Source organism: Triticum aestivum, chromosome 5D (genome assembly GCF_018294505.1).
Source record: "Triticum aestivum cultivar Chinese Spring chromosome 5D, IWGSC CS RefSeq v2.1, whole genome shotgun sequence".
Taxonomy (NCBI): domain Eukaryota; kingdom Viridiplantae; phylum Streptophyta; class Magnoliopsida; order Poales; family Poaceae; genus Triticum; species Triticum aestivum.
The window spans coordinates 35,111,016-35,137,238 of NC_057808.1; the positions used below are offsets into that span (position 1 = coordinate 35,111,016).

The following is a 26,223-nucleotide window of genomic DNA, read 5'->3' on the forward strand; positions in this document are numbered from 1 at the left end:
CTCTTTCCTAGACTCTAGGTTGGTGCATCAAAGGAAAACTCTATGGGCTCAGTGATTGGCGTGAACGTCCTTCCTGGAACTTGAACTTGATTCATCCAGCGCTCCTCTTCTGGTAGTGTGGCATTGTAGGTTCCGGTGAAGCTTGGTATTCCGATGTTCAGGTACTTAGTAACTTCCTTCAAGTGTCGTCCAAAAGGTGTATCCTCATCTGGTTGCACGAACTTGTTCCTTGCATCCGCCATCCTAAAAGAGTGGAAGAAATGAGAGGAGTCAGAAATGAGAAGAGAGTAGTGATCTAGGGCTTTAGCTTAGTGGTCGTGTCCTACAGTCAGCGTGTGCTCTGATACCATCTCTGTAGCGACCAAACCTCAAACAGTCTAGTCTCTGTGCATCAGTGTCATCCCTGGATCGGTAATGCTGACACGCACAGTACTTTAAAGGATTTATAACAGAGTAGCAATCACACACTTATTACATCGAATAGTTCAAGAGAACTCAATACAATAAATATGGCTTAAGGCCATCTAAAATACGATAACAGCGGAAGGCTTGGAAGATAAAGTGAGTCCATCAACTCCAACGGCATCACTGAGTATAAGACCATGACCTAAGGCTCCTTACTCGTCGTCTGAAAAGTCTGCAACATGATACGTTGCAGCCCAAAAACGGGTCAGCACATGGAATATGCTGGCAAAGTAACACATAGAGAGTAATGAACAGAATAATGCTATCACTACATGCATATTTGGCTGGTGGAAAGCTCTATGGTTACAGTTTTTGCGAAAAGCCAATTTTTCCCTACCACAAAGGAATCAATTTTATTTAACTATCATGGTGGTTGTTAAACATTGAGAAGGTACCTCCAACTCAATCCCAATTAAGAACGTGATTAACCCAATCAAATTAAATTAAGTAACATGATGATGAGATTCACATGATAATCCAAGAACTAGATACTCAAGATGTCCATAACCGGGGACACGGCTAATCATGATTAGTTTGTACACTCTGCAGAGGTTTGTGCACTTTTCCCCACAAGACTCAATCGCCTCCGCTTAATTTCTCGCACCACATGGTGTTTGAGAAACGGATGACCGAGACACAATCTTTCAGAAACACTACTCTTTACTCCGGGTGGACAGTTACACCTACTTTCCCCTACATCTGCTAGCCCACCTCTTCAAGAGGTCATGTAACCTACTCAACTATGCTAGAGCCCATAATAGCTTGTGGCTGCACACGGAAGTTTCTAGCATGAATAATCTCATGATCCCTTTGAGTCTGGGTGGCGGTCCATAGGATGATCACACGGGTACTCCGAGATATCCAAAAATACAGGCAACACTGGTTTCTCCAGGTGCCTCAATCCACCCAGATGTAAATTAAAGTAGCCACCTTAAGTTGATCCATTAATAAATAATCTCACATCTGTCATGAAGTACACTCAAACCCAATCCACGTCTACGAGCATAGCATAGCAATATAAGCAAACGTAGAAGTAACTCCCAAAGGTTGGATAGTAAACAGGACAATAGGTACTACCTCATCTACTTCCCAAAACCCACATGTTAATCAGATCCTAATCATGCAACTGTTTGAGGATTGATCTAATGCAATAAAACTGGGTGATGAAAAGTATGATCAAAGTGTTACTTGCCTTGCTGATGATCCGTGAAACCTAGAGACTCGTAGTAGCACGTTTCGCACTCCGGGTACTCTATCGCAAACAAACAATACATACATAAGCAATCAAGCAAGGTGCACGAAATAAAACTCAAAATAAGAGATCTAACCAGAAAGTTCAACTTAAGAACTCCGGTTTGCAAAAAGAATCAATTCAAACGAAGCAACGAAGGTCAAACGGCGAAAGAAACAAGCTTCATTTATTAATCTGGATCTAAGTCAAATTTTACAGTAGCAAAAACTTGTTTGAGTTGGTTAAATGGAAAGAGAATTTCGAGACGAAACTCTAGGCGCTTGAATCGCCTGATTCTGATAAACGAGCGAAAAGTTATACTAAAACAAAAAACAGATCGGAAATCCCGATCAGGAATAATCGCGGAAAATCCGAGAAAAAGAAAAACTGACGAACAGGCTAACGATCGAACGTTCGCTGTCTGTAAAAAAACAAAAACCGTTCGTTAAAACGAACAAACGAACGGGCGTTCGCTATTTAACTAAACCGGGAAAAAAAATAAACTGATCTAATATAAAAAAAATGCATCTTGGTTTTGAAATAAAACCGAACGGTTTTTCGAAAAACCGGCGGCTACCTCGGTTCGCGTGACGGCGGCGGCGGCGAGCGGCTCCGGCGGGTGGTGGCATCGGGCGAGAGGCGGCGGGGCTCCGGCGGGCGGCGGCGGACGGCCGGGGGGCTCCGGCGGGTCGGGCGGTGGGGCGACGCGGGCGGCGGGCAGCGCGGGCGGCGGCGGCGGCGTGGGGCGGCAGCGGCGCGGGCGGCGGCGTCTAGGGTTTCAGGGCGGCGGCGACTAGGGCTGAGGCGGGGCTCAGGCCGCGGCTTTAAAGGCCGGCCGGGCTGAGGTGTCCGGGTCGGACACGGGCCCGTAAGGCGGTTGACTTTTTTTTAAAATAATTTGGACGTGCAGAAAAAGTAAGAAAAAAATAATAAACAGACTCCAAAAATACCGAAATAAATTTTCCCCGTCCTCTAAAAATAAGCCGGACAAGACGAACATTTATTTGGGCCTAAAATGCAATTTTGAAAAACGCGTATTTTTCCTAATTCGAATAAAATCAAATAAAATCCAAATAAAATCAAATATTTGTTTTTAATATTTTTCTTCCAATATTTCATTATTTGTGGAGAAGTCATTTTATCCCCTCTCATATATTTTGATATGAAATATTTTCGGAGAGAAAAATAATTAAAACAAATGATCCTATTTTCAAAATTTGAGAAAACCCAAATATGAAAATAACGAAATCCCCAACTCTCTCCGTGGGTCCTTGAGTTGCGTGAAATTTCTAGGATCGCAAATCAAAATGCAATAAAATATGATATGCATGATGATCTAATGTATAACATTCCAAATTGAAAATTTGGGATGTTACATGTATCAACTAGGGCTGTCCGTATCTTTCATGCTAGGCGGGTTATTCTCAAGAGGAGTGGACTCCGCTCCTCACTCACGAGAAAATGGCTGGTCACCGGGATGCCCAGTCCCATGCTTTATGCAAATCAAATCAAAATAATTGCAAACAAAACTCCCCCTGGGACTGTTGTTAGTTGGAGGCACTCGTTGTTTCGAGCAAGCCATGGATTGATGCTTGTTGGTGGAAGGGGAGTATAAACTTTACCATTCTGTTTGTGAACCGCCTATAATGTGTGTAGCATGGAAGATATCGCCATCTCTTGGTTGTTATGTTGACAATGAAAGTATGCCGCTCAAAATATTATTTATCTCTGCTTTAAAACCGAGCTCTGGCACCTCTAAAAATCCCTGCTTCCCTCTGCGAAGGGCCTATCTATTTACTTTTATGTTGAGTCATCACCCTCTTATTAAAAAGCACTAGCTGGAGAGCGCTGCTGTCATTTGCATCCATTACTATTAATTTATGTTGGGTATGACTGGATCTCTTTTACCATGAATTACAATGTTTAGTCAGTCCTTGATCTTTAAAGGTGCTCTGCATTTATGTTTTGCGGTCCCAGAAAGGGCTAGCAAGATACCATCTTGTTATATCATATCATGATTGTTTTGAGAAAGTGTTGTCACCCGAGATTTATTATTATTGCTTGCTAGTTGATTATGCCATTGACATGAGTAAACATGAGACCTAAGAGTTATTGTGAATGTGTTTAGTCATAATCTTTGCTGAAAACTTGAATGTTGGCTTTACATATTTACAACAACAAGAGCAAACAGAGTTTGTAAAAGTTTTTCTTTATCACTTTCAGTTTATCAACTGAATTGCTTGAGGACAAGCAAAGGTTTAAGCTTGGGGGAGTTGATACGTCTCCGTCATATCTACTTTTCCAAACACTTTTGCCCTTGTTTTGGACTCTAACTTGCATGATTTGAATGGAACTAACCTGGACTGACGCTGTTTCAGCAGAATTGCCATGGTGTTATTTATGTGCAGAAACAAAAGTTCTCGGAATGACCTGAAACTCCACGGAACTTATTTTTGGAAAATATTAAAAGTACTGGAAGAAGAATCCACGTCAGGGGGGCCTCCACTTGTCCACGAGGGTGGGGGGCGCGCCTGCCCCCCTGGGTGCACCCCCTGCCTCGTGGGCCCCTTGACGCTCCACCGACCTCAACTCCAACTCCATATATTCGTGTTCGGGGAGAAAAAAAACTAGGAAGAAAGATTCGTCACGTTTTACGATACGGAGCCGCCGCCAAGCCCTAAACTCTCTCGGGAGGGCTGATCTGGAGTCCGTTCGGGGCTCCGGAGAGGGGAATCCGTCGCCGTCGTCATCATCAACCATCCTCCATCACCAATTTCATGATGCTCACCGCCATGCGTGAGTAATTCCATCATAGGCTTGCTGAACGGTGATGGGTTGGATGAGATTTATCATGTAATCGAGTTAGTTTTGTTAGGGTTTGATCCCTAGTATCCACTATGTTCTGAGATTGATGTTGCTATGACTTTGCTATGCTTAATGCTTGTCACTAGGGCCCGAGTGCCATGATTTCAGATCTGAACCTATTATGTTTTCATGAATACATGTGAGTTTTTGATCCTATCTTGCAAGTCTATAGTCACCTACTATGTGTTATGATCCGGCAACCCCGAAGTGACAATAATCGGGACCACTCCCGGTGATGACCGTAGTTTGAGGAGTTCATGTATTCACTATGTGTTAATGCTTTGTTCCGGTACTCTATTAAAAGGAGGCCTTAATATCCCTTAGTTTCCATTAGGACCCCGTCGCCACGGGAGGGTAGGACAAAAGATGTCATGCAAGTTCTTTTCCATAAGCACGTATGACTATATTCGGAATACATGCCTACATTACATTGATGAATTGGAGCTAGTTCTGTGTCACCCTATGTTATGACTGTTACATGATGAACCGCATCCGGCATAATTCTCCATCACCGATCCAATGCCTACGAGCTTTTCACATGTTGTTCTCCGCTTATTTACTTTTCCGTTCCTACTGTTACAATCACTACAAAACCCAAAAATATTACTTTTGTTACCGTTACCACTACTATCATACTACTTTGCTACTAAATACTTTGCTGCAGATATTAAGTTATCCAGGTGTGGCTAAATTGACAACTCAGTTGCTAATACTTGAGAATATTCTTTGGCTTCCCTTGTGTCGAATCAATAAATTTGGGTTGAATACTCTACCCTCGAAAACTGTTGCGATCCCCTATACTTGTGGGTTATCATGGACTAATAGTAGTAGATGCAGAATCGTTTCGGTCTACTTGTCACGGACGTGATGCCTATATACATGATCATGCCTAGATATTCTCATAATTATGCACTTTTCTATCAATTGCTCGACAGTAATTTGTTCACCCACCGTAATGCTTATGCTATCTTGAGAGAAGCCACTAGTGAAACCTATGGCCCCCGGGTCTATTTTCCATCATATAAGTTTCCAACATATTTTATTTTGCAATCTTTACTTTCAATCTATATCATAAAAAATATCAAAAATATTTATCTTATTATCTCTATCAGATCTCACTTTTGCAAGTGGTCGTGAAGGGATTGACAACCCCTTTATCGCGTTGGTTGCAAGGTTCTTATTTGTTTGTGTAGGTACGAGGCGACTTGCGTGTAGTCTCCTACTGGATTGATACCTTGGTTCTCAAAAACTGAGGGAAATACTTACGCTACTTTGCTGCATCACCCTTTCCTATTCAAGGGAAAACCAATGCAGTGCTCAAGAGGTAGCATGCAGCAAGGTGGCCCAATCCTTTTTGTAGGAAAGGACAATCCTGGACAAACTCTTATATAAAGCAAAGCGCTCCCAAGGACACATGGGAATTATTGTCAAGCTAGTTTTCATCATGCTCATATGATTCACGTTCGTTACTTTGATAATTTGATATGTGGGTGGACTGGTGCTTGGGTGTTGCCCTTCCTTGGAAAAGCCTCCCACTTATGATTAACCCCTCTCGCAAGCATCCGCAACTACGAAAGAAGAATTAAGATAAATCTAACCATAGCATGAAACATATGGATCCAAATCAGCCCCTTACGAAGCAACGCATAAACTAGGGTTTAAGCTTCTGTCACTCTAGCAACCCATCATCTACTTATTACTTCCAATGCCTTCCCCTACGCCCAAATCATGGTGAAGTGTCATGTAGTCGACGTGCACATAACACTACTAGAGGAGAGACAACATACATCTCATCAAAATATCGAACGAATACCAAATTCACATGATTACTTATAACAAGACTTCTCCCATGTCCTCGGGAACAAACGTAACTACTCACAAAGCATATTCATGTTCATAATCAGAGGAGTATTAATTATCATTAAGGATCTTAAAATATGATCTTCCACCGAATAAACCAACTAGCATCAACTACAAGGAGTAATCAACACTACTAGCAACCCCCAGGTACCAATTTGAGGTTTTGAGACAAAGATCGGATGCAAGAGATGAACTAGGGTTTGAGAGGAGATGGTGCTGGTGAAGATATTGATGGAGATTGACCCCCTCTCGATGAGAGGATAGTTGGTGATGACGGTGGCGATGATTTCCCCCTCCGGGAGGGAAGTTTCCCCGACAGAACAGCTCCACCGGAGCCCTAGATTGGTTCTGCTCTTGAGACGGTGGGGCTTCATCCCGAAAGCTTCCTCTTGATTTTTTCCAGGTCAAAACACACCATGTAACAGAAGATGGGCATCGGGGGCCTGCCAGGTGGCCCACAAGGCAGGGGGCGCTCCCAGGGGGTAGGGCGCGCCCCCACCCTTGTGGATGGCTGGTGGCCCCCGTCTGGTGCTTTCTTCGCCCAATATTTTTTATATATTCTAAAATAATTCTCCGTGAAGTTTCAGGACTTTTGGAGTTGTGCAGAATAGGTCTGTAATATTTGCTCCTTTTCCAGTCCAGAATTCCAGCTGCCAGCATTCTCCCTCTTCATGTAAACCTTATAAAATAAGAGAGAAAAGGCATAAGTATTGTGATATAATGTGTAATAACAGCACATAATGCAATAAATATCAATATAAAAGCATGATGCAAAATGGACGTATCACCCCCTTCCTTCTTGAGCGTGCGGGGGGGAGGCAGGAGGGGGTGGCGCCCCCCTTTCCTTCCTCTTAGGTGGAGGGAAGGCAGGAGGGGCTAGCCCTCCCCTTTTACCATTCATAGGGCTGGCGCCCTAGAGGTGGGGCACGCTAGCCCCTTGTGGGCTGGTGTGCTCCCCTCTCTTGGCCCATATGGCCCATTAACCTCCTGGGCCTCTCGGAACCCCTTCTGATGATCCGATGACTACCCGATACATTCTGAAACCTTTCCGATGACCAAATAGCATCGTCCTATATATCAATCTTTACCTCCGGACCATTCCGGAGCTCATCATCATGTCTGTGATCTCATCCGGGACTCCGAACAACATTCGTTCATCAACTCACATAACTCATATAATACTATATCGTCAACGAACGTTAAGCGTGCGGACCCTACGGGTTCGAGAATGATGTAGACATGACTGAGATACCTCTCCGGTCAATAACCAATAGCGGGACTTGGATGCCCATATTGGTTCCTACATATTCTACGAAGATCTTTATCGGTCGAACCTTATGACAATATATGTAATTCCCTTTGTCTGTCGGTATGTTACTTGCCCGAGATTTGATCGTCGGTATCTTCATACCTAGTTCAATCTCGTTATCGGCAAGTCTCCTTACTCGTTCCGTAATACATCATCTCGTAACTAAGTCCTTAGTCACTTTTCTTGCAAGCTTCTTGTGATGATGTATTACTGAGAGGGCCCAGAAATACCTCTCCGATACAAGGAGTGACAAATCTCAATCTCCATTCACACCAACTCAACAGACACCTTCGGAGATACCTGTAGAGCATCTTTATGATCACCCAGTTGTTGTGACATTTGATAGCACATAAGGTATTCCTCCGGTATCCGGGAGTTGCATGATCTCATGGTCGAAGGAACATGTATTTAACATTAAGAAAGAAGTAGCAATAAACTAAATGATCATATGCTAAGCTAACCGATGGGTCTTGTCCATCACATCATTCTCCTAATGACGTGATCTCGTTATCAAGTGACAACACATGTCTATGGCTAGGAAACCTTAACCATCTTTGATCAACGGGCTAGTCTAGTAGAGGCTTACTAGGGACACGGTATTTGTTTATGTATCCACACATGTATTTAAGTTTCCGATCAATACAATTCTAGCATGAATAATAAACCTTTATCATGAACAAGGAAATATAATAAAAACTTTATTATTGCCTCTAGGGCATATTTCCATCAACTAGATCTGTGTATGCATCACGTGCATAAGAAGGAATATACTAGTATTTGACATTATCTCACACCGACACTATTCTGGCCATTGTCGTCATCATTCTCAATGGAGAGCTCTTTGCAAGGAATGTGAACCCCATTCCCAGAAAGTTGCACGTAGCGATGATGAACAGTGATTTCCTCACCCCGATGCTATCATTGTACCCATGGTCCATCAGCCTCGTGTCCTAGGTTTGTCCCAAATATGGGAACCCAAAGCACTCGATGATGGCCCTAATCTTATCAGTGGGACCAGAGATGTCGTGGTAGGTGGGGCCAAACGTGGTCTGGTGGTGAGAAGAGACGGCAAGGACGAGCATGAATGGCCATTGAGAACAAGCCGTCCAGTTGGATCTAGAACCACCAGGGGCGAATCTACTGGGGGTGGGGGGGGGTTAAGGCCCAACCTAGCTACTTGCAGGCCCAGTCCAACACATATTTGCATGGCCCAGGCAGCCCTGCCCCCTCCCCCTCCATTTTTTCTAGATTTGCCGCTGAGAAGCACCAGACACATTCGATCAACACCACCATGAACAGTTGGATCTAAAATATAAAAGGAGACCCACATCCGGCCTGTATCCCCTAGAGGCGATCTAGGGTTCCACCTATCCTCCGGCGGCGACAGCGGAGTCCACGTAAAAACTCACGGCGGCCGAGTCTATCGGGTGTCGGGAGGATCAACATCACGAGCAAGAGTTCGAGGCCCGCTTGCATGGCGAATCCACTGCCAGCGGTGGCGATGGGGGAGGTAGAGAAGATGGGGACGGCTGTGAGCGGAGGGGGTGATCCAGCGGACGGGAGGCAGAGCGGAGAACTCAGGAAGGCAATTGAAGGGGCGACTAGCAGGGGCCCATCGGTGGGGGGAGAAGGAGGTAGCGGGAGTAGGGGTGGAGAAGAGGTTGAGGAGGAAGATGAAGAGTGGGATTATTACGGCCCGGAACCGGATCTGGAGGATAAATTTGCAGGTATGAAGCTGCATGGAGAGGAGGAGGATGATCTTGACCTGTCAGGGGAGGTAGAGGAATTGATCAAGGGGGTGAGGTGGCTAGGATTGTTTCGTGTCCATACCACTAAGCCTTTCAGCCACGCGGCGCTTTTGAGACAGATGCGGAACGCCTGGGCGGCTGCGCAGGGCGTGACTTTTAATGTTAAAGGACCAAATCTCTTCTTGTTCCAGTGCCATTGTCTCGGCGATTGGAAGCGGATTATGGACGGGGGGCCATGGATCTTCCGTTATGCTCCGGTAATAGTACAGGAATATGATGGTTTTACTGATGTGGCAGAATACAAACTTAATAAAGTTCCTGTATGGACTCGAATCAAGGGTTTGCCGGATGGATTGATAGCTAAGAAAGAACTAGCAGAAAAGGTAGCAGCCAAGGTTGGGGAACCACCATTCACAGTGACAGTCAATGAGGGCAAGATAAACCCTTCAAGCACATTGAGAGCACGAGTTTTTGTGGATGTTGACACACCACTTGTGCGTTTTGTTCCGATCACACTTCAAAAGAGGAAGAAATACCCTGTTTTTTATGAGAGGTTGCCGGACTTCTGCTACTTTTGTGGTTTGATGGGTCATACAGTGGAGGAATGCGGGGATGGAATTCATGACCTGCGCACTTGTGAATGGGGAGATTGGCTTCTGTGGAGTGCGGACCAGCCGGCTTACACTTCAGGAGGTAGGGGTAGTATGGAAGGAAGGGGAAGAGGAGGTAGGTCTGGAGGTTTAGGTGGAAGAGGAGGTAGAGGCGGCAGACAGGGTAGAGGAGATAGGGAGGGAGATAGGAGGGATGTTGAAGGGGAGGATGGAGGATCACAGACCATGGATTACAGGCATCAGTTTAGCTCAGACGAGAACTCGAATGCCCGCAAAAGGCTCGTGCGAGCAGATGGGTCGATCAACGTGAGAGGACAAGGCCTCCCTAACCTCTCGGGCAAGGTGGCCGAAACTGTCTTGTTTCTGGAGAATGGAGGAGAAGATACACACCAGGCGACATCTTCAACACCTGGGAAAAACCCGATTTTGAAAAGGAGGAAGCAGGATGGAAGGGTTCAGGAGGAAGGTGCGGAGTACGATGAGAAGGCGGCCTCCCTTGAGGAGGACCGCCGAGCCCAATGAAGCTATTGTGTTGGAACTGTCGCGGGATTGGCGACCCCGCGATGGTTAGGGAGCTCCGCGATCTCGTGGAGGCGTGTGCGCCGGTGGTGCTTTGTATTGTGGAGACGCAGTTAGCAAAGTATCGTGTGGAAGGATTGGCGGGTACTTTAGGTTTTTCAGGTCGTTTTGGCGTGGATAGTAGTGGTAGGAGTGGAGGTTTATGCTTGTTTTGGAAAAATAATGTTGATGTTGAAATAAAGACTTATTCTCGTTATCATATTGATTCAGTGGTGAAAATGCCGGGGAAGGACCCATGGCGTTTATCTTGTTTCTATGGTGCAGCAGACAGAAGCATGAGGTACAAGACATGGGATACGATGAAAATATTACGTGGGGAGAATGCACTCCCATGGGTCTGCATGGGAGATTTCAATGAAATTTTGAGACCAGAAGAGCAAATGGGGCCAAATGAGCGAGATAGTGCTCAGATAGAAGGCTTCAGAGAAGCAGTGGATGTATGTGAGCTAGCGGACCTTGGCTATAAAGGTTTGGACTGGACTTTTGAGAAGAAAAGGGTAAGGCTTGACCGAGTGTTGGCTACGGCTAGTTGGTCAGCTCTATTCCCGTACGCTACGGTTGAGCATCTCACTGCAGCAAAATTAGACCATAGCCCAATTTTATTGATCAATGAGATGGAGGCAAGCAACCAAAGAATTGCTCTGAAGAGGCCGTTTCGTTATGAATGCATGTGGGAGAGCGATGACAAGTTCAGTGACACACTTCAGCAGGCCTGGGATAGGGATCAACCGGCGGTAACTCTGGCGCAGCTTGCGGCCAAGCTGTCCTCGGTAGGGACTACATTGAAACAATGGGGCAAGGTGTCTTTTGGATCGGTCAGACAGGAGCTTCGAAGGCTGCGGCAGCAGCTGACTGTGCTTAGAGCGGATCCGACTCGTGTTGGGCCGGGAGCAGAAGAGAAAAGGGTTTTGGACCAGATTGTTGAACTGTCTTTCCGAGAGGAGATTATGATGAGACAGAGATCACGCATGGACTGGCTATCCGCGGGCGATAGCAATACTCAATATTTTCAGAGGAAAGCGAGTGCTAGAAGGGCCAAGAACACCATAACACAGCTTCAGAAGGTGGATGGGACGATCACTTCTGACTCGGAGGAGATGGCTGAGATGACGAATGAGTTTTATGGAAACTTATACAAATCGGAAGGATGTATTGGCATAGAGGAAGTTTTGTCACACATTCCTGTTAGAGTTGATGGTAATATGAATGCAAGGCTCAACGCACAATACACAAAAGAAGAAGTAAAAGAGGCACTTTTTCAGATGTTCCCAACAAAAGCACCGGGACCTGATGGTTTCCCGGCGCATTTCTTCCAGAGACACTGGGAACTTTGTGGTGACGAGGTAACCGGCGTGATTATAAGATTGCTCAATGGAGAGGACTCACCGGAGGATATTAACCGCACGTTCATTGTTCTTATTCCCAAGATAGCTAGTCCAAAATTGTTAGCACAATTTCGGCCTATAAGTCTTTACAACGTGATCTATAAGATTGCATCAAAGGTCTTAGCCAATAGGCTGAAGATTATTCTCCCCGAGATAATTTCTGAGGAGCAGTCCGCTTTTGTGCCTGGACGTCTTATCACGAACAACTTCATTACGGCTTATGAGTGCCTACATTATATGAAGACTAGGAGAGTGAAAGCAAATCGTTTTGTGGCTCTGAAGTTGGATATGATGAAAGCATATGATAGACTTGAGTGGCCTTACTTGAAAGCAGTAATGCTGAAGATGGGCATTAGTCCACGGTTTACAGAGATGGTTATGAGGTGCGTGTCATCAGTCACTTTTTCAGTTCTTAATGGTGGTAGTCTACATGATTTCAGGCCAACAAGGGGAATGAGACAAGGCGACCCCATATCCCCATACCTATTCTTGTTAGCAGCGAAAGGTTTTTCGTGTCTGTTAAAGTCCCAAGGTGTGGGGGTTCGGGGGCTGTCTGTGGCAAATTCTGCTCCAGCAATCAATCATTTACTTTTTGCAGACGACAGTCTCTTATTCTTTGAAGCTAACAGCGAGAACGCTGCACAAGTACGTGAGGTGTTGAGAATGTATTGTGAAGCTTCGGGACAGCGTATCAACACCGACAAATCCTCGATTTTTTTCAGTAAGGGTGTTCCAGAGGCAACACGAGAAGAGATAAAAGATGTTCTAGATGTCCACAATGAATCTCTATCAGAGAAATATCTCGGACTGCCGACGGATGTAGGTAAAAATAAGGAGGGAAGTTTTAAATACTTGAAGGACAGAATTTGGAAGCACATCCAAGGTTGGATGGAGAAATGTTTATCAGCTGGGGGAAAAGAAGTGCTTATCAAATCTGTAGCGCAAGCTATCCCGACCTACTCAATGTCATGTTTTAAGTTGCCCCGAGGCCTAATTGAACACTTAAACAGTCTTCTCCGGAAGTTTTGGTGGGGCAGTAAAAGGGGTCAGAGGAAGCCAGCGTTGGTTTCTTGGAAGACCATGTGCAAACCAAAAAATATGGGTGGAATAGGATTCCGGGACATCGAGCTTTTTCACCTGGCTTTATTAGCCCGGCAAGTATGGCGACTACTGCAAGACCCTGAATCATTAAGTGCTCGAGTTCTACGAGCACGCTATTATCCGGACGGCAACATACTTGATGCTGAACTAGGCGCACATCCATCCCAAGTTTGGCGTTCGTTGATGGAAGGGAAAGAATTGCTCGTTCTGGGATTGATCAAGAGGATCGGGTCTGGCTCGGATACCCGCATATGGGAGGACAACTGGTTGTCGCGTGATTATAAGATGAAGCCCATATGCACAATATCACCTGATCCGCCGCAGCTCGTTTCAGAGTTAACTGATGCTACAACGCGTACATGGAACAAACAGGTTCTGAGTGATCATTTCTTCAGTATGGATGTGGATACCATAATGAGTATACCTCTAAGTCTCCGAGTGCAACATGATTTCTGGGCATGGCACTATGATAGAAGAGGGGTGTTTACCGTGCGTTCGGCGTACAAGATGATTAGTGGTATAAAACACCAGAGAGAGGATTGGTTAGAACACAGGACGAGCCACTCAAATGTGGAAGCTGAAAGCAAAGCCTGGTCTCAACTATGGAAGGTTAAAGTCCCTTCTAAGATAAGGGTATTTGTATGGAGACTAGCACAGATGTCGCTACCGACTGGCGTAGTCTGCAATGAGCGAAACATGGCCACTTCCCCAGCTTGCGGACTCTACGGTGAGGAGGTGGATTCCTCGCGTCATTCCTTGTTTGAATGCCGGATGGCGCGATGTGTATGGGCGCTAGGAGATGAGGAGACTCTGGAGCATGTGATATCAAACAGGAGTGAAGATGCAAGGCTTTGGTTGTTCTGGCTTTTTGACACTTTGAATCAACAGGACCTTGCAAGGGTGCTCATCACCATGTGGGCGATCTGGTGGGCTAGAAGGAAAGCGATTCACGACGACGAGTTCCAAAGCCCACTTTCGACGATGTGTTTTGTGAACAGGTACTTGGAGGATTTGGAGATTGCTACCAAACGTGCACCTATGAGACCAACACAGCCGGCAATACCAAGGCCACGCAGGTGGATCCCGCCGGGAGAAGATGCGATGAAGATCAATGTAGACGGGGCTATTTCTCGCCACGGAGGAACTGGTGCGTCTGCTGCTGTATGTCGGGACAGAGAGGGCAACTATATGGGATCTTCAGCGGTGGTTTTTGACGGCCTAGTCGACGCCCCAAGCTTGGAGGCTCAAGCGTGCAATGAGGCGCTTGCCTTGGCTCAAGATCTTCTGTTGACACATGTGATAATAGCCTCTGATTGCATGCAGGTTGTTTCGGATATCAAGGGGACTGCGTTTTCTACCTCCTATACTTTTGTAATTCAGGAGATTAAAGCTAGAACTACAGATTTTGTAGATGTTAAGTTTCATTTTGAAAGTAGAGAGGCAAACTTTGAGGCTCATGCCTTGGCAAAGGCAGCCTCGTCTCTCCCTACTGGACGCCATTTGTGGCTAGGGAGCCCGCCAGACATTACTTGTATTCCATCGGCTTTGGTTGATCAATAAAATCCCTTGTTACATGTCAAAAAAAAAAGTTGGATCTAAAATATTAAGAATCTGTATCGGTTTATGTACTAGAATTTGCACCAAATTTGCATTGATTTTTTAACCTGTTAAGTTTTGGGGTTTGGCTAGAAACGACTTTTCTTTAGAGGAGCAAATATCCCCCTCTAATGTTATTCGGCTTTTTACCCCTCTAAAATTTAGCACTCCCCACGTTTCTAAATATAAGTCCTTTTAGAATATTAATATATAGACTATATACGGAGAGAGGCGTTTTGGAGGCCGAGCTCCATGGAGGCCTTTATTTTTGAAAAAAATCAAATTCAAACTTTTATGGTTCAAAATTTCTAAAAAAAAAATATGCGTGTATGTAAGGATGTAACCCACATGTGTGTCAAAATTCATGATGAAATACCTTGAGTTGCGACCTGTACAAAAAGACAAATTGATGGCATGGGAGGATGAATAGTATCATGTGTTAAACAGTTCCAGATTTGTCTTTTTTGCACAACCCTCATTTCAATGTATTTTGAGCTAAAAATTTACACACATGTGTGTTATGCCTTCATTTATATCTATATTTTTTTCCAGAATTTTTCGAAATGTAAAAATATGAATTTTAATAAGATTTCATATTTGAATTTGGAGGCCTCACTAGAGGCCGAGCTCCAAAAGGGATTTCTGCTATATACGGATGTATATAGACGTAATTTAGAGTGTAGATTCACTCATTTTATTCCGTATGTAATTTATATTGAAATTTCTAAAAAAATATATTTAGAAAGTAGGGAGTACGTTGGCTAGAGATGCCTAATGAATGATTGCTCTTGATGCGCTTTTGTTAAAATCTCTAGAAAAACTTATATTTAGAAAAGGGGGAGTATCACAAAATTTCACACAGATAATAATAACAATTCAGTTTATTTTCTTTATGGAAGAAAAAATAGCACGATTTAGAAAGCCCTACAAAGCCCAATTACCAAACCTTTTATATATCTACTACTCCCGTCCATCGAGAGTATATACTTCCTAAATAAACGAAGTTCCTCTCTCGAGAAAATGGGATCTTTGCCGTCGCCGCCTCCTCCCGTCCGTCGCCGCCTCCTCTTGCACCCGTGCCCGCCGTGCAGTTTTGACCCGCCGGCGCACTTGCCTTCCAGCCCGCCTCCCTCCATCGAGATCCGCCCCTCATCGCCGTTGACGTTCAGAGTCGCTTCCCAAGTGCAGAGGTACGTCCCTCCCCCGTCCGGTTCCCTTCTCCGCCTCCCTCCCCTGCCCAACACCTCCGGTGCCGAGCCTAGCTTGGACGGACATCAACCGAAGCTGCAGAAGGGATCCTGATTGGATTGGTTTAAGGGGAAAAACAAGACAGGTACACATCTACAAATTTTCAGAGGCCAAATCCCCAGCAGAGGTTCACGGTACCAGTAATGTAGATGTATGGGTGTTTTGGAGGGCTACTGTCGAGAATCGTGATGGCTTGGATCGTGGAGTTTAACTAATTAGATTGTAATGTTCGCGATCTAAAAAGACCAAGTCATTATAGTGTTTGGCACCCCTCTTGAGAAAAATTGCAATAGTTTTGCTCGTTGAAAGGATTAGAGTTCATCAGCCATGAATACTGTGATAACAAGCTTCAGTTTCAAATTTCAATGGTCTCCGTGCAAAAGGAATTGATATTTAAGGGATGTATCTATGTAGTGTGCTGCACAGCTTCAGATTTGTACAGCGACTAACTTCAGATTTGCAGCTCTGAATTTGATTGCTGTGTCAACTAATTTACATTGTGCTGCAGAGCTACAGCGCCTATCTTTTGCGCGCTCTTGCTTGTTTGTTGCTATGTACATTGTTGTTTCAGAGCTACCTCAAATATTATTGTTTCATGATTCTAGTATGCTAACCTTCACACAGTATTTTTCATGGCTGTGTTCTGTTTTCCTTGCTGAATATAGTGTGTAGTTTATCTGTATTGCATCATCGTTTTTCGGACTGAAGGAACTCTGAGACCACTGGACGTGATTCGATCCCTCCTATTGTTAAGTAATTTTTCCATCTTCCCTTTCATTTCATCTTTTTTTGTTGACGAGCAACCAGATCTCGTTCTCTTGTCTTTTCTTATTATTACTAATAGAAGTCAGTTTCTGATGGAGTACTCTTTACTAATAGCAGTCGGTTTCCTTTTGTTATTTTTTCCATGTGTTGATTGCATCTCAGACCTCGACTGGGTGTTGAAGATGCATAGCAACAGGGCGAATGATATCACGCCTTGGGAGGTCAAGAAGAGGAGTAGGATTCACATGGCCAATGCACAAGATGGTTGCGGGGCGTCGATTCCGTATGAGATGATCATAGAGGTACTGCAGTGGCTCCCTGTCAAATCTGTCTTCCTCTTCCGGGCAGTTTGTCGCTCCTGGGCAGTCTGCTCTCCTCCGATGAATTCCGCTGCCTCCATATGACAGCAGTTAAGGATGCAAGGCGGCAGGCACCACCACCCCAGCTGCTATACATCTCACCTACCACCACATTCGACTCCACCGCGGTCTACTCGTGCTCCTTCTCGCCATAATCATCATCTAACCGCCCCAGAGATCGCGGGGACCTACTGTTCACCATCGAAGGTGCCCGTGGCAACTGTGTGGAAGTAGTGACGCCTGTGCCGTGCCGCGGCCTCACCCTCCTCTACGATGCTATCGGCGCAGCTTTCTACATCTGCAACACGGCAACACGAGCTGCTACGCGTCTGCCAGCTTCCACTGAGGAACGAGCAGCTAGGTCCGCTGCTGGGCTGGGGTTTGATGCCCAGACAGACGAGTACAAAGTGGTGAGGTTGATCAATAGGTTGTCTCATCAGGAGGACATGGTGAGGTGTGAGATTTACACACCTGGAGGCCGCTCTGGGGATCGCTGGAGGCCGCCTGCCGGAGGAGTACCCTTGAGCTTGCATCAGTTTGTATATGCCGCTGTTACAAATGCGGAATTGAACAAATTACCTCCTGTGTTTGCCAACGGTTGCCTGCACTGGTTGATGAGACCTGCCTCTTTCACCACGACTCCGAGTGTTGCTGTCGTGTCCTTCTCGGTCACGGAGGAGACCTTCACATGTCTCCGGTCACCGCCCTTCTGGGTACCAGGAGCGCCGCCGATCAGGTATGGGTTGTCCAAAGAGCAACTAGTGGAGATGGATGACCAACTATGTTTGGTCCAAGATACTCGCAACACAATCCTTTATGCTAATGTTTTGGAGATCTGGAAACTGCCGGACTTAGCTCTGGTGACTGGTTACTGAGTCACCGGATCAATTTGTCGAGCCACCTGGCAAGAGATTTACGCGAATCACAAATTCTGAGAGTTATTGGATGTTTTGGGATCAATTCCAGCTCGCCAAGGAAGAAGATAGTCATCACTACTAGCAAGCACAAGATTTTCGACAAGTATCAGAAAATGGTTCACACCTATGACCCTAGGTCCGAAGCTCTAGAAACCATTCTTTCAATCACGGAGACACACTCAACTCCATATTATGGCCCCCCTAGTTCAAGGTTTAGTTTCATTCAAGATACCCTTGCTCCTGTGCATAAAACAGATGAAGAGATAGCCTTGTCATCTGACCTGGCTAAGGTGACTGGAGAGATCCTACTCCGTCTCCCAGCTAAAGCAGTGATACACTCCAAATTTGTGTGCAAGCAGTGGTTCAGATTGATTGAGAGTGACAACTTCATTCAGTCATACTTTCAGCATAAGAACATGGACAAAAGACCTAAGGTCATGCTTGTGGTCAAGGGCACTGGACAATTGGGCTTCGGTTTTGCTCCCTTGAATAAATGCCTCCAAGAAGCTCCTAGTAACAGTAGATTACTTGATACAAAGGTGGTTTGCTCCAAGCCTTGCCATGGGCTGAACTTGGTAAATACCGAGACGAATGACTATCTCTGCAACCCATGTACAGGTTACCACAGGGGCTACTCGCTGGGGCCAAGTTTGCTGCAGAGAATGCCTAAAGCAGAAGAGCATGCTTTCACAGTCGGCAATAAGAATATTGGCTTGACTTTCGACCCTTTGACTCAGCAACATGTTATGGTGGCAATTTTCTATCGCCGGAAGGACTTCAAATCTCGTCAATATGACCTGACATGCAGGTTACGCTGGTGTGACTCTCGGGATCGGCCCCAACTGAGCTCGGTACCGCCTCTGCCTGTGAATGACATGCCACCGGCTTATGTGGAAGGAATGCTGTACTGGATGAGTGAACCAAGGTTGGGACAGAGCTGTGAATGGAACATTGTTTCTTTCAACCTTGCTACAAGAATTTTTGATGTCGTCCCATGCCCTTCTTGGTTTGCAAGATGGAATAGCAGAAACCGTTGTCGTGCATTTGTTGTTGAGCTCGAGGGAGTATTATGTGCTGTTCTAGCAGATCCAATGGCAGAAAAATTAGATGTATGGAAGCTAGAGCATGGCCAATGGGGCAGAGCAGTCACGATTCACCTGGAAGCATATCCTGACTATTCCCTTAAGACAAGTGTTGTGGTGCCATTAGCTGTTGATCGCGATCATGGGAGCATCCTGCTCAACACTGGGAGGAAAATAGGACTGTATGATCCAGTAGAGCAAGCAATTGAAAATTTGTATTCACTTGATCAGGTGCCGGTGGTCAGAATTGACATGTCTTCAACTTCATCAGCGGCGGAGATGAATAGAATGGACTCTAAGATGATTCTTTGTGTTCCAATGTTATATGAGGAGAGCTTGGCATGTTACACCCGTGTGCCTAAAAAACAATTGCTGTGGTGATACATTTTCAAGGCACCTACCTTTATATAAACTACTCCCTCTGTAAAGAAATATACGAGCTTTTAGATCACTAAAATAGTATTCTAAATGCTCTTATATTTCTTTACGGAGGGAGTAGTATCTATGTGTGATATCTTGCCTGCATGTTGGCGAACTGAAACACCAAGCTTTGATAATATAATAGTATGAAACAATTTTTATTGCGAGTATATCATTTCGCTTTCGAATTATAATGACCTGTTCCTAGTGTTTTATGTTATCTGCACAAACAAGAGGGTAATCATATCTGTTATCTTTGTATTATGAATATTTCTGTTTGCTGCTTGCCTGATCTGCTATTTTGCTCTACATGGGAGGCGCCATGTTTCAGTTTTTCATTGCTCCAACAAACACTACTAGGCCGTGCTTGGATCGTTGTTTTGGAGGGATGTACGCCTGTGAAATATGCAACCGTAAATAATTGTCTTGTGCATGAACCGAGCCATACGGCGCATAATCGTCTGCAGTGTACTCGCTCCGTCCGGAAGTATCTCCGGACGGAGTGAGTACGATACAAGGGCTGGCGTGAATCTTGGAGAGATCGAACGGTCCACATATAAGGGTCATCTGACCCTAGAGCCGAAATGAATATTCGATGCCTATATTTCCATTCTAATACAACCTGTGACTTTGTGAGCAACAAATCACGGTGTAGAATGAGAGCTCCTGACCAGCGCTTCAGGCGGCACCAAACGTGCAGGCTGCAGCCCAAATATTGTTCGGCTTGGTTCGCTTGGTGTCTGGCTGGTTCGAATGCCTTGCTTACATCAACGATCATTCAGTTGCACAAGTCCGTAAAAAGACCAGCAAGCTATTGGTTCGGAAAAAGGCCAACTTCCGGTTTTCCATCGATTAAAAAATCGTACATTCAAAAAATGTTCGCAAGTTTGTTAAAAGATCAGGAATTATATATATATATATATATATATATATATATATATATATATATATATATATATATATATATATTCATGAACACAAAATAAATGGAGATTTGAAAAACAATCGTGGATACAAAAAACTTGCGAATTGGAAAAAATGTTTGTTGATCCTGAATTTTAAAAATGTTCGCCAGTTTGCAAAATTCAGGAATTTGAAAATTGTTCACAAATTGGAAAACAGTATGTGGATTTGAAAAAGTTGATGAATTTGGAAAATGTTCATGAACTCAAGAAAAATCACGAATTTAAAAACATTCAGGGATTTGAAAAAGCTCGTGAATTTGGAAAATGTTCGTGAACTCGGGGAAAGGTCATAAATTCGAAAAAAGTTCAGGAATCTAAAATAATCATGAATAAAAGAAAGTTCACGGACTCTTTGTCAGTTCTAATGGGTCGGCCGGGCTTGTATAGCCCAAAGCGTGTATTTCCACCGCTAGGCTCAACCGGGCCAGGTTGAAGAGAAACGCGGAATCTGGAACGTGAACCAAACACGGCCCCTCTGCGTTTGCTCCTCGAGAAAAACGAGTCCCATCCAAAAAAAAAAAAACAAATCCGGCTCCGCCACCTCTTGGCCCTCCGTGGAGTTTTGCTCCGCTTCCAGCCCGACCCCCTCCCCATTGAGCGCCGCCCCCTCTTGGCCCTCCTCCGTCGACGTCCAGAGCCGCCTCTCTCGCCGTGCAGAGGTGCATCCCTCTCCGTCCAGTGACCTCCTCCTTCTCCGCCTCCTTCCCCTGTCCAGCCTGGATGAACATCAACCGAAGCTGCAGCAGGGATCTCGATTGAACCAAGACAAGGTACACATGTACACAATTTTCAGAGCTACTCTACATAGTAGCAGTAAAGGATACATCATACATGGGGGGTATGGCGAGCTAATGTCCAGGATTGTGGTGCTTAGGATCGCGCAGCTTCACTAATTAGATTATATTCGTTGGTGATCTAAAAAAAAACTAGGTCATTGTTTACTGTTTGGCACTCCTCTCCTCTGGGAAAACAGAAGGGTTCAAAATTATAGTGTCTGTCATATGATTCCAGTGCAAAGGAATTGAAATTTTGGGGATTTATACTCTATAGATTTATACTAGTTGCCACCCATCTTATGTATTTATAGTGTGCTGCACAACTTTCTGTGGAAAGCACTAAATCTGGTTGCTGTGTCAAATGATTTACATGTGCAGCAGAGCTACACCGACTCCTTTTTCTGCTTTCTTACTTGCTTGTTGCTACGTACTGTACTACATTGATGTCTCCAAGCTACCTCAGATATTGTTTCATGATTATGCTAATCTTCACATAATTATTTTCGTGGCTCTGTTGTCTTTTCCTTGCTGAAGATAGTGTATAGTTTATCTGTATTGCTGTCATTTGCATCATTGTTTCTTCCGACTGAAGGAACTCTGAGAACGCAGAACGTGATTCGATCCGTCCTATTGGTAAGGAAATTTCTTCACCTTTGCTTTACTTTTCTTTTCATCTTTTTTTACTCGACGAGCAACCAGATCTCGTTCTCTCTACTCTTTTCTTCTAAGATCCGAGCTTTTGATTCCATCATTTGAATCGAGCTAGCTAATAGCCTAATACTAATAGCAGTCGTTTTCTTTTTGTTATTTTCCCCATGTGTTGATTACATCTCAGACCTCAATTGGACGTTGAAGATGCGTTGCAGTAGCAGGGGGAAGGATAACATGCCTAGGGAGGTCAACAAAAGGAGCAAGAGGATACACATACCCAATGCACAAGATGGTTGCGGCGCGTCGCTTCCGTACGAGATGATCATACAGGTTTTGCAGTGGCTCCCAGTCAAATCCGTCTTCCGCTTCAGGGCAGTTTGCCGTTCCTGGGCTGCGCTGCTCACCTCCAGTGAATTCCGCTGCCTCCACATGGCAGTAGCCAAGGCACCAAGGTGGCAGGCACCACCACCCAAGCTGCTATACATCTCACCTACTGCCACATTCGACTCCACCGCGGTCTACTCGTGCTCCTTCTCGCCATCATTATCATCGGGCCGCCCCAGAGATCGTGGGGACCTACTATTCACCATCGACGGTGCCCGTGGCAACTATGTGGAGGTAGTGACGCCCGCGCCGTGCCATGGCCTCACCCTTCTCTACGATGCTCTCGACACAGCCTACTACATCTGCAACGCGGCCACACGGGCAGCCACACGTTTGCCGCCTTCTACTGACGTAGCGTGCGACTCCAGTGCTGGGCTGGGATTTGATACCCGCATGGATGAGCACAAGGTGGTGAGGTTGATCAATGGGATGTTAAGTCAGAAGGACTTGGACCCGGTGAGGTGCGAGGTGTACACGCCTAGAGGCCCCTATGTGGATTGCCGCTGGAGGCCGGCTGCCAGAGGAGTACCCTCCAGCTTGCATAAATTTGTACATGCCGCTGTTATTAATGCGTCATGCAACAAATTATCTCCCGTGTTTGCCAATGGTTGCCTCCACTGGTTGATGACACCTGCCTCTTTCATCATGACTCCAAGTGTTGCCATCGTGTCCTTTTCGGTCGCAGAGGAGACCTTCACATGTCTCCGGTCACCGCCCTTCTGGGTACCAGGAGCGCCTCCAACCTCCAGGAATTGGTCATCAGGAGAGGTTGAACTATTGGAGCTGGATGACCAACTATGTTTGGTTCGCAACAGAATGCCTCATGGTAGTAACACTTTGGAGATATGGAAACTGCTGGACTATAGCTCTGGTGACTGGTTGCTGAATCATCGAATTAGTTTGTCAGGGCATCTGGCAAGGGATTTGCGTCAGTCACAAATTCTGAGAGTTATTGGATCCTTTGGCAGTTACAGGTCGTCAAGGAAGAAGATAATCATTACTACTAGCATGCACAAGATTTTCAACAAATATCAGAAAATGGTTCACACCTATGATCCTAGGTCTGAGGCTCTGGAAACCATTCTTTCAATCACGGAGACACACTCAACTCCACATTATGGGTGCCCTAGTTCAAGATTCAGTTTCATTCAAGAGACCCTTGCTCCCGTGCATACAACAGATGAAGAGATAGCCTTGTCATCTGACCTGGCTAAGGCGACTAGAGAGATCCTACTCCGCCTCCCAGCTAAATCAGCCATACAGTCCAAATTTGTCTGCAAGCAGTGGTTCAGATTGATTGAGAGTAAAAACTTCATTCAGTCATATTTTCAGCATAAGAACATAGGCAAAAGGCCTAAAGTCATGCTTGTGGTCAAGAGCACTGGACGATTGGGCTTCAGTTTTGCTCCATTGAATAAACGCCTCCAAGAAGCTCCTAGTCACAGTACATTGCTTGATACAAAGGTGGTTTGCTCCAAGCCTTGCCATGGGCTGAACTTGGTAAGCACCGATACGAACGACTACCTCTGCAATCCATGTACAGGTTTCCACAGGGCCTACTCTAACCTGGGGCCAAATTTGCACCTACGCTCGAGAATGCCTAAAACAGAAGAGCATGCTTTTACAGTCGGCAATAAAAATGTTGGCTTGACTTTCTACCCTTTGACTCGTGAACATGTTATCGTGGAAATCTTCTATCACCGGAAGGACTTTGAATCTCGTCAGTATGACATGTCATGCGCGTTACACTGGTGTAACACTCCGAATGCTGCCCAACAGCACTCGGTACCACCTCTGCCTGTGAATGATATGCCACCGGCCTATGTTGAAGGAATGTTGTATTGGATGAATGAACCAAGGTTGGGACAGAGCTGCGAATGGACCATTGTCTCTTTCAACCTTGCTACAAGTACTTTCGATGTCGTCCGGTGCCCTTTGTGGTTTGCAAGATGGAGTAGCAGAAACCGCTGTCGTGCATTTGTTGTTGAGCTTGAGGGAGTGTTATGTGCTGTTCTAGCAGATCCAGTTGCAGACAAATTAGATGTATGGAAGCTAGAGCATGGCCAATGGGGCAGAGCATACACAATTCACCTGGAAGCATGCCCTGGCTATTCCCTCAAGACAAGCGTTGTGGTGCCATTAGCTGTTGATCCCGATCATGGGAGGATCCTGCTCAATACTGGTAGGAAAATAGGTCTATATGATCCAGTAGAGCAAACAATTCAAAATCTGTATTCACTTGATCAGGTGCCGGTTGCCAGTAGTGCACACCTTAAGTTTCTTGATATGCCTTCAACTTCATCAGGGGATAGTTTGACATGCTCCGAAGAAGAGTCAGTGGCGGAGACAAATAGAATGGACTCTAACTTGATTCCTTCTGTTCCTATGTTATATGAGGAGAGCCTGGCATGTTACTCCTTTGTGCGCAAAGCAAACTGCTTGTGGTGAGACATTTTCAAGGCACCTACTCTGCCTTTTTGTATGAAATATTTATGGGTAATATCTTGCCTGCATGTTGGCGAACTGAAACACCAAACTTGGACAATGTATATAGTATGAAACCTTTTTAGCGTGTTAACTGGTTACTGTCTGTCTGATATTCCTATTACTGTGAAGTATATCATTTCTCTTTCGAAATATAATGATGCTTTCCTGACGCTTATATTATCAGCGCAAACAAGAGGATGATGATATCTGTTGTCCTTTCAAATATTTCTGATAATGTATTGTTATGTTTGTTGTTTGCCTGATCTGCTATTTTGCTTTACGGGAGAGGAGTCGTGTTCATTTGTCATTACACTAATAAATATCACTGTTTATTTGTTTAACTGCGTTGATTATTGATCTTGTGTTGGTCCTGAAAAACATGTCGAGTACAGATCATTAATTATGATGTACGAGCTCTGTTATTTGAAGAGATTCAGAGATAGCTTCATAAAGTGGTTTGGCAGATAACTCCGATGGCCTGGATCTACCTCATACACTATTAACCATTTGCAATTTACTGTTTTAGCTCTAATGGCCAACCACTCCAGTGGTTAACTGATGCCTATATAGCAGCACCCCCCCCCCCCCCCCCCCCCCCCCCCCCCCCCCCCCTTGTAGGCGCTAATGATTGAGACACATATAGAGCGCCTTTGGTTCTCTCTAGTAACGGTAATGCTGTAACACAAAAAAGACAAGCTATCAAGAGACACGAGAAATAGCACCACAATTATGGGTGCCGCCGCATGATTCTCCTGCTCCGTGAAGAGATCACTGATTCACCGGCCGTGGACACCAAGGTCGAAGTGTTTGTTTAAGCGTAGGGGGTGGGTGGGAGCTAAGGGGAGGTCACACGGTCGAATGAGAGATTAGCGGCGGCAGAGATATATGTTGTAGCGCCCATATCTGGCAACGGTCGGCACCCCTGAAGCTGCTCGACAAACGAGTGTCGTGTCCATGTCGGCATCGCTATGGTAGGGATGGCGAGTGGGAAATGAAATCAGAGCTAGAAGAAGAGGTCGAGATTGCTTTATGGTCAAGGGTGGGGTAATAGGTATTGTATTGCACTGTAATTGGATTAAAGGGTATCTGTTTCCAACCTAACTCAACCAAACACGACTAGCGGGTACAAATGGCGTTGCATCAGATATCAGCCGCCCAACTGTGAAACAAACACACCCATAGAACATATACCTATATCTATATAGGTTTGGCCTTAAACCGTCTTTTCTTAGAGATGCGTGTTTGAATTTGAGTTTGTCTTCTGTAACTGAGCTCAGATCAGACGTGAGCACTAAGTTGAAAACATACAATAACCATAGTTCTATATTATACTTACAAATAGTTAGCATGTTTACGCCATAAGTTAATGCACTAATATTATCCGTTTATATATCTGAAAATACAATGGTGAAGACAATT

General features: G+C 45.1%; 1 protein-coding gene and 1 pseudogene across 2 annotated transcripts; both read left to right on the forward strand.

The window, feature by feature from the left end:
- The first annotated feature begins 15,748 nt into the window (after nt 1-15,748).
- On the forward strand, nt 15,749-19,756 carry LOC123119258 (uncharacterized; annotated as a pseudogene).
- Nucleotides 19,757-21,046: 1,290 nt separating this feature from the next.
- Nucleotides 21,047-25,011, forward strand: LOC123119259 (uncharacterized). Of its 2 annotated transcripts, none has more exons than XM_044538983.1 (2): nt 21,047-21,915; nt 22,118-25,011. In XM_044538983.1, the coding sequence occupies exon 2, from the start codon at nt 22,138-22,140 to the stop codon at nt 24,763-24,765; it is 2,628 nt and encodes an 875-aa protein (XP_044394918.1). In that variant the 5' UTR covers nt 21,047-21,915; nt 22,118-22,137; the 3' UTR covers nt 24,766-25,011. The 2 variants fall into 2 exon arrangements, with proteins under 2 accessions (XP_044394918.1, XP_044394919.1); XM_044538984.1 differs by having other exon boundaries at nt 21,047-21,276.
- Nucleotides 25,012-26,223: the final 1,212 nt, after the last annotated feature.

Excerpts from the sequence above, each read along its gene's own strand:
- LOC123119259 (XM_044538983.1), top strand. The coding sequence starts at position 22,138 with ATGCGTTGCAGTAGCAGGGGGAAGGATAACATGCCTAGGGAGGTCAAC.